This window comes from Scylla paramamosain, chromosome 30 (assembly GCF_035594125.1).
Source record: "Scylla paramamosain isolate STU-SP2022 chromosome 30, ASM3559412v1, whole genome shotgun sequence".
NCBI classification, from domain to species: Eukaryota; Metazoa; Arthropoda; class Malacostraca; order Decapoda; family Portunidae; genus Scylla; species Scylla paramamosain.
The window spans coordinates 3,506,496-3,515,808 of record NC_087180.1 but is presented as its reverse complement, the minus strand read 5'-3'; the positions used below and the strand labels follow the sequence as shown (position 1 = coordinate 3,515,808).

The following is a 9,313-nucleotide window of genomic DNA, read 5'->3' as shown; positions in this document are numbered from 1 at the left end:
AAGCTTGGAGACAGAGTGACTCTTTTCACTATGATTGGCTAGAAAACCCTCAATCCTTTGTTCACAAGTTCAAATGTCACTATGCAGCTATCCGAGGGACATTTCATGGTGAAATTCTACCTGATCGAGACAAGCTTCTCAAACATAAGTTATTGCAGGGATTCCCCAAGAGCAGTAAAGATCTTCTTGAGACGTTCATGGATGACAATATTCCCTTGAACAAATTCCTTGGACATGTAGAAAATGAACGGATCTTGCTAATGCAAAAACATGCGTCAGTCAATTCAGTTCCTAATCATCCTGGGGAGGATACCTCTCGTTCTTGCTCTCGCAGTAACTCGCAGAGTTTAGCCAGCATCCAATCAGATATTTCCTCTCCCCAGTCTGAAAATAATTTGTCAAAAATTGCTGCTAAACTAGATCAGTTGCAACAACAAATAAGTAGGTCATGTGTCTCCAAAGCACCTTCGTCACCTCGCAAATTCTGTGCATTTTGCCAAACTGAAACTCATTCCCTGAGAGATTGTTGGAGGAAACCAGAAAGGGGACACTGTTTCGATTGTAGGAGGTACGGCTGCCGTCGGGGTAATCCCACATGCCCGGGAAAAACCCCACGGACACCTTCAGTTCCCCAGAAAAATGATGGGAGAACAAGTGCCCTTCCCAAGAAATCCCAGTCAGTCCGTAACACACAATTGACAGAAGGAACACCCAACGTATCAGTTGGTGATTCTACTCAATGACTAGGCCGAGAAGATCTATCACCTGTATTCAACCTCATAGTTAGTGGTAAACTCTGTTCTGCGTTACTCGACACAGGTAGTTGTGTAACCCTAATCCGGCGAAGTACGGTACGTAGGCTGAGTCTTGAAGTAGATAAATCCAGGTGTTTGCCATCATTATCAGCGGTAAATGGAGATCCGTTAAAAGTTCTTGGGATGGTAAAAGTTGAAATTCATGTGGGAGATCAAGAAGTGTGCAAACAGTGGATTTCAGTAGTGCCAGATTCATACCTCCAAAGAGATTTGTTGCTAGGTTGTGATGTTATTCAGCGGTCAAGCTTAACTTGGAATCTGCGGGAGAAGATGATGCTTTGGGGAGGAACCTCATATTCTGTTTCTCATGTCCGTAAGACTCGAGTTTGTGTAGGAAGGGTTTGTCAATCTCTTCCCATGAGCGTTCAATGTGAAGAGAAGAGCCGAGTTCAGCTCAAAGATATGGTTCATCTGAAGCCCCATCAGGGTAAAGTAATTCAGGTTGAGGTTGATGAACACTCGGGATCGAGTCTGTTGGTATATCCTCAATCTCGACATTCTTCTCAAACCTGCCCGTTGTTAGTAGAAGTCAGTGAAACCCAAACCATTCCCGTACTTGTAGACAATTTGTCCAAGGTACATAAGTTCCTAAAGACAGGTACAGTATTGGCCTATTATGAGAAATATTCTGGTCCAGTCGAGGATACATCCTCACAAGTGTGCCACACCCGTATTGAGAATGAGTTGGAACCTCAGAATGATGTGGTAGAAGGAAATGGTACCCGAGCAGAACGTTTGCGGAGACTCATTAATCAACAGAATTGGGCTCACCTCGCGAATGATCAACAAAAACAATTGTCCAATGTAGTGTTATCACATGAGAAGCTGTTCATGTTAGAAAAGAAGGACATAGGCACCATCTCGGGTGAACCTGCCCACATTGCCGTGTCCGACCCAAACCCTTGCCAATCTCCTATGTACCGTTATCCTGAACATGCTAAGATGTTAGTATCTCAAATGCTAGTGGAGATGGAGGAGAGAGGTGTGATTGAACCTTCGAGTGCAGCATGGCTGTCTCCAATTGTCCTCGTGAACAAACCTGATGGGAGTAAGAGAATGTGTTTGGATTTTAGACAGATGAACAAACGGCTAGCTGCGGATCTTTACCCATTACCTCGGCTTGAGGATTTGGTCAATGTCGCGGCAGGTCACCAGTACTATGCCACACTAGATTTAAAGGATGCATACTTCCAGATAGTCTTGGATGAGGAAAGCCGAGATCTAACAACTTTCTCTGATGGAATATCACTATCATTTCCGTCGGTTACCGTTCGGACTGAGTTGCGCACCCGCAATCTTTTCTTGCAAGATGGCCGAAATCTTGACGCCTTTGTTGCATGAGGGATGGGTCAAAAACTATCTAGACGATATCATTCTATGGGCTGAGAACTTCGACCAGCTAATGGAAAGATTGGGTAGACTGTTCGCCTTGTTAGAGGAGAAAGGTATCAAGCTGAATCTGACTAAGTGCGACTTGGTGAAGCAGGAGGTGAAATTTCTAGGTCACCGAGTTTCTAAGGATGGAAGTACTCCTGATCAGAAAAATCTAGAAGCAATTAGAGAACAAGTTCCACCTAAAAATGTCAAGCAAGTTAGGAGATTTATTGGCATGTGTGGGTTTTATCGGAAATTTGTACCCAATTTTTCAAAGATAGCCATGCCTCTCACAAATCTCATGAAAGGGGATGTAAAGTTCAGTTGGACGGATGAATGTCAGGTTGCATTCGAGGCTCTCCAAACAAAACTTATGTCAACGCCCATTTTGGCTAGTTATCAACCTGAACTTCCTCTGGTCTTAGTCACAGATGCTAGCGATGAGTGCGTAGGAGCGGTACTGCACCAAGTTCAACCTGATAAAAGTGTCCGACCTCTAGGTTACTATTCTAAGAAGATCAGTAAGTGTGAGCAGAAGTATTCAGTCACCGACAAAGAAGCGTTAGCTGTCGTGTTAGCTTGCCGTCATTTCCACCATTACCTTTGGGGAACCAACTTTGAGATTCAAACCGACCACCAACCGCTTACTACTATCTTCCGTAGGCGGACTAAGTCGCCCAGAGTAACTAGGTGGATGCTGGAAATGCGCGAGTATCACTTTCGCGTAAAGTATGTAAAGGGAAAAGATAATGTAGTGGCTGATCAGTTGTCACGTCCTGTTAGGCTTATCACACATCAACCCAACGTTACCTGGTTAGGCCTAACCCGAGAGGAATTCATTAAAGGATAGCGCGAAGATCCAACTTGGAATGAACTCTTAGACTACTTGAAGGGTGGGGTGTTGCCAGGGCGAAAGATTGCTAAGGCAACCCTTGATCAGTTTGAAGTTCTGGATGGTGTGCTGCACTATGTTAGAGAGACCAAAGATGGCAGTCTAAATTACACTGTAGTAGTACCCCGACACCTAGTCAGAAAGGCACTAGAAGTTGCTCATGATCAATCAGGACATTTTGGGCAGTTCAAATCCCTCAAGCAGGCAGAAGGGTTGTTTTATTGGCCTACTATTAAGTCGGATGTAATACAGTATCTTAAAGAGTGTCTAAACTGCCAAAAATTCAAACACAACCGAGGAATGTCACAGCCATACCGAGAGTTACCTATAGTGTCACAGCCATTGGAGAGGATTGCCATTGATCTCACTGACATGACCAACGGACAGGAAGGTCAAAGGTATATCCTCACCATCATAGACCACTTCTCTAGGTATGTAAAATTTTATCCTCTAAAAACAAAACATGCTCAGGGTATAGTAGCTAAGCTTTCCCAATACATCTCTGACTTTGGCCGGCCACTCTCCATCCTGTGTGACAATGCCTTGGAGTTCACGGGACGAGAACTAAGAACCTGGGCTGGTCTTCATGGGATAGAACTGCTCTACACCACTCCCTATCACCCCCAGTCAAATGGACTCATCAAGAGAATGCACCGGACCCTGAAGACCGTGCTGTCCCAAATGTGCAAGGGTTACCCTTTAACCCGTAAACTGCGCCAGACATCTTAAGATGCTGTTCGACCAACTGCGCGAGACATCTTAAGATGACAGGTTTTCTAAGCTGCATTTCAAAAGTTCCCGCACAGCCACCGTAAAATCCAATGAACATCATTTGGCAACATCATCTCTCTTTCGCTCCATATAGGCATTATTGTCTCAGTCAGCCTTAGGCAGTCATGGAAGACGGTAATTCATTATCATCTTCCGATGCTGGCCAGCCTCCTGGCTCCCACATTCATGGCCATGGGGGAGGCAGATGTCGTAAAAAGAAGAAGATAGTAAAAAGAAAGCTTGGACTAGGCCCTGATGATGTAGATTATTTACAGCAATCAACTTCTGGTGCTGTGCGAAAGCCCAAGAAATCCTGTAAACACATTCCTGCCTCTCAAGGTCAGGAGCACGCTGCCGCTGCCTCACTGCCAGGCAAAGCCCGTAATATGCCATTGACACCATTGATAGAAGATTCTGAGGAATCACTCTCAACACTTTCTGATGATTCACACTGGCAGAAAGAACAGGAAAATGATCTCTTTGACACCTTCCCGGCTCCCCTGTCGCTGGCCCCCAGCCACTTTCCAAAGAACTTCAGCCATCCATCACTGCCACACAATGTATTTTTTTTCATTTTTTATTTCACATTTCAGTGCTCTACTTGTCTCCTTTGAGTTTCAAAAGATCAAAGATAGTTTTCAAGCAAGTTGATTTTTTGCCATTTTTTGCGCACCCTGCAGCTATCCTGAAATCATAATTGCGCAGTATAAGGGTTAAGGTGGCCCGCCCTTCTCAGTGAATGTCAGTCACACATGAATCTGGCAGTACATAGCAGCACGGGGGTCTCTCCATATGTAGCATTTTTCGCAAGACAGCCACCTCGTTTCGTCACGGCGCCTCTCCTGACGGTGCAGTCTGAAGATAGTGACGTTCAGCAACTTAAGCGCATGATTAAAGACGCTAGTGTGACGTCACAGAGGAGGTACCGTGCAGTGGCGAACAGAAAACGACGTGATGAAAAGGTCTCAGTTGGGTCCTTGGTGTGGGTGAAATCAGAAACTCCGTTGCCTGGTACCTCTACCAAATTGAATGCTAAGTGGAAAGGACCATATCGAGTGAGTGAGGTAATCTGGGACGGTCAACTGTATGTAGTGGAGGACCCCTATTCTGGGAAGTTAGTACAAAGAGCAGCAGAAAAGGTGAAACCGTATGTGAGCCGGAGTGAAATTATTCCGGAGTTGGAGGAGAACTATTCAGACGGATGTGTTGAGGAGGAGGAGAAGGAGGATCAAGACCTCCCTCCCCGCCGCCGTCGACCTCCCAGACGTCTTATTGAGGAGTGCTAATGTGATGCACGAACTCAGGAGTGAGAAGTGAACAGTGTTATAATGTATAGGATGTGAGGGTTAGGAATGAAGTGAGTTAAGAGCAGGAAATCCTCATCCGTCACAAGTGTTCGAAGGTCAGTGACACTGTCTCAGCCACAAATAGAGTGGGGCATTTCGGGAAAGTCGTCCCCAAATTCTCATCGTGTCAAAACAGTTCATACCAGATGGTAGCTTATGTGTTTCAGTTCGGGGAAGTGTACCCCATTCTTGTGGGCTTTAGTTCGAGAAGTGAGGTTTCCAGGGAACGTCGTACTTGGTTACTTCCTCCTCAAGTTACAGTCATCACCTCTAACGGGTCCTAAGTTTCCCTTGAGGACGTATTACCCCAGTCTTCGTTGTAGTAAGAGGAATGATTTGTGTGAATGTTGGCGAATGTGTCGAATGCTGCGAATGTAATAGATTATTCCTTTTCTATGAGACGGGGAATAAAGAGAGTGACGGAGTTAGTCAGGTGACTTCTCCATAGATTACCCGTAGAGCAGAGGGTGACTGGGGTCCAAGTTCTCTTTTCCTGTAAGTATTCTGTATGTGAAAGGTGTTGGTACAATTTCCTACGGGAAGAAATGTACGAGTCAGGCGACTCAAGGGTAAGTGGTTGAGTCAGTGTCAGCTGTTTAGTAGACCTTATGTATGGATAGGATAGGGAAAGTGTATAGGTAGGATTTTGCATGTATTCTTCACCGTGAGTTTAACTCTGGGAGAATGGGCGTGTGTAACGCTCCTTTTTATTATTTCTTTGTTTCTTTGAGTCTCCCCAATAATTGTTTTCTTTTGTAGCTTGCGGTGAAGAGGAGGATAATAGCGGTAATTAAAGGTTTAGTAATTATATGAAAAAGTATATTTATAAGGCGTGTATTCGTGGGAGTGATTTAGAAGTCTTGAAACATTTGTTATAAATAGTCTTTACTTATTTCAACTGTGGTTTTCTCTAATCAGTGGTAATACGAATAATAGGATTACATCATGTTGCGTCAGCCTGCCAGTAACTCATAAGGTGTCATTCCCTAGCTTATAAAATATGTTAGTAATTTAGAATTCAATTATTAACTTCAACTAATGTCCAGCCTATATGCTCACCTTGCTAGCCAATTATTCCTGCATTTTTATTTAAACTCACGGTTCACTAAAATTACTTGTGAAAGAAGAGAGAGAGAGAACTAGCTAAGGTTCCAATAACTTCAGAGGCCTGGGGGTGGGTGTTGAGGGGGAGAGCACAGAATGGCGTCTCCCTTCCCTCTGGCAACAGGTGGGTCTTGTAGCTCTGAAATATTTGATTTTTCTTTTATTTAGAAGTGAATATTACTGTGTTCATGTTTATTATTCATGTCTCTAGTGAAGATATAGTGACTGTACGTGTTGACAGAATGGCGTCTCCCTTCCCTCTGGCAACAGATAAAATAGCCGGTGTTGGTCCCACGTGGAGACAGGCCACAGAGTCTTGGGAAAGTGTTAGCCATGTAATGTTTCTTTAGTCAAATATAGTCTACTGTGAATGTGTTGTGAGCAATATTATTGCCGTAGAGAAGTGATGGATGAAGGCTGTGACGCTATTTAGGGATATAACGGTGCCCAGAATCAATGGTACTCTTGAGGAGTTATAAAAGTAATTATTTTCTTGTGTATTCGTAGTGTTAAGTAACGGAGTATAAGTGTATATGCCATACCAGAATTTCAAGTGCCTTTTTTTTTTTTTTCTAGATTAACCTCTCGATAAAGTGTCATAGTGGGTCAGTCAACCCAAAGAATCCCATCAGTATTATTCATTTAATTATTTTTGCTATTTTTATATTTTTCGATCCTCATAATAAAGCCACACTGTAGGTACTGTGTGATAATTAACCTCTCCCTACCCTCTGGCCATGACGATAAAGGCGAGAACCATTACCAATCAAAAATTTTTTTTTTCTTGTGTGTGTGCGTGCTTCACCTCTTCTCTCTTCCTCTTCTTTTTTCTTCTTCACCGTGAAGATCCTTGCCTCGTCTCATTAGAGCTCTGATCGGACCGGTGAGGAGGAGGGAGGAGGGGGGAACCGGAGGGGGGGGTGGCATTACATTCGTAGACCGAGTAGGGAGCCACTTGGGGAGAATTCCACTGGCTCACTCTCAACCAGGAGAGGGACTGGGGTTCTGGTGGCGAGGGGGATGTCTGTGAACTTAGCGATGTTCGCGAAGTTGTTGACTCTGGTGATCTCTCTCTCGGTGCAGGCATTGAGCATGTTTCTGGACCGTCCTGGATAAAACACTACCTGGGAGATGTCCGCATACTGGACGTTTGTGCCAGCCTCTGAGCCCAGGCAGTTGCTTGTATATATCGTGTAGACTGTAGAGCGTAGGGGAGAGGACACTACACTGGGGGGCCTCAGTCTGAAGGGGGAAAGGTGGGCCTCTGAAATTCCCCACCTTTATTCTTGCTGTTCTGGCCTCCAGGAAGTCGCAAAGTAGTTTGCCTACTGGGTCTGGAAGACCCAGCTGTAACACCTTGTACCTAAGGCCAAGATGCCACACTTTGTTGAATGCTTTGCTGACATCCCGGAGAACAAGATGGCATCTGAATCTGGATGCCTGATGGAGTGCAAGCATTTCCATATCTATTGTGATGGCGTGTGTGGTGCCTCTTCCTCTCTTGAATCCATACTGCTCGGGGTTGTAGAAGTTGTTTCCATCCAGGTGGCTCTGGAGTCTACTCATGACGGTCCTCTCAAAGATCTTTCCCGGGACTTCCAGAAGGGAGATGGGATGGTAGCTGTCTGGGCGGGTAGGGACCTTCATAGGCTTTACCACCATCCTCATCTCCACCTCCTTGAAGTCGTCAGGAAAGTAACCTGCTGACAGGGCTGCATTGAAGATCTCCAAGAGGCGATCCTTGATGCTGTCCGGGAGTTTTGAGAGGATCGTCTTGTTGATCCCACTCCTACCTGGACAGGTGGCTATGGTGGACTGGATGGCCCGGGCCAACTCCAGAGATGATATCCAGCAGCTGAGTGGGGAGTCACCCTGCAACCTTGCTGAGTGTGCTGCATCAAACGGGATTGTCTCCTGAATACGGTGTCTCAGGTAATCCATTATGTCATCATCATCTGTATCATCTATTTCCTCTTCCTGGAAAACACGTTCCCAGGTGGTGTGCAGCTGTGTTTTTTCTTTGTCCATGTAGTGTCTTTGTCCATGTTCGTCTATGAGGTACAGGTCAGTTGTGGTTCAGCGTCCTGATAGGAACCTCACCTTTTTCCAGAACACCTTGGGGTCTTTATGGCTGGTGGCTAAGCCAGCCAGTCTCTTGCCCCAGTGCGTCCTAGATTCCTCACGTCTGGTGTCCTGCAGTGCCAGTCTGAGTTGTGAGTATCATCTGTAGTTGATGTATGTCCAGCCAGTCCTGGTTGCCTGTTCTCTAAGAGCGTTGAACTGTGTCCTAGTCATTTGTGTTCATCTAGTGGGGCATAGCTGTATGGCGTATGTTCTCTTCAGTATGTGGTGATCTGCAGTACTTTTTACTGTATTTGTCCATGCCTGAAGGGCGTGATCTATGCCCTCTAGTGTACTGTGTGAAATGTCCGGTAGGTCTGTCATCTTGAGACTGTCATCATTTGTGAACCGTTCCCAATTCGTCTCGTTGTAGGCTTAAGTGGGAGTGGTAGAAGGGAGAACAGGGGAGGTTGAGATGTCTAAGATAATGGGAATGTGGTCACTTGTCATTAGAGGGCCAGGATTTATAGATTAGTGAAGATAGTTTGCTCTATTTGTGAGGATTATGTCGGGAGATGAGGAGGAGTGGGGTCCATAATAGGTTGGGAAATCTGGTCCAATACGGTGAGCTGTTTGGTGTCTCAAGTAGTCTAGGAGGTCCCGTCCTACTTGGTTAGTACTTGTTCCTTGAGTCAGGTGTCTAGCGTTTAGGTCACCAACTATGAAAACTGGGTTCTGTCAGTGAAGAAATCTTAAGAAGTCGGGGTGGGAGATCTAAGGTCATCTGGGGGGAAGGTAAGTTGTGGCTACCGTAATGGGGCCGTCTGGAGACTATTACTACGGCAGGAGTCTCTGATAGAAAATCATCCTCTATCCTATGTCTTATGTTTTTCCTAATCGTGATAGCCACACCGTCTATTCCTTCATTAGAGATATTTTTTTGATAAATT

General features: G+C 45.2%; 1 protein-coding gene across 1 annotated transcript; it reads left to right on the top strand.

Annotated features, from left to right (window-relative positions):
• Nucleotides 1-2,217: 2,217 nt before the first annotated feature.
• Nucleotides 2,218-5,138, top strand: LOC135116022 (uncharacterized). The gene is made up of 4 exons (XM_064033242.1): nucleotides 2,218-2,710; nucleotides 3,098-3,787; nucleotides 4,192-4,412; nucleotides 4,668-5,138. Exons 1-4 carry the CDS (start codon nucleotides 2,218-2,220, stop codon nucleotides 5,136-5,138), a joined length of 1,875 nt encoding a protein of 624 aa, XP_063889312.1.
• The last annotated feature ends 4,175 nt before the right edge of the window (nucleotides 5,139-9,313 follow it).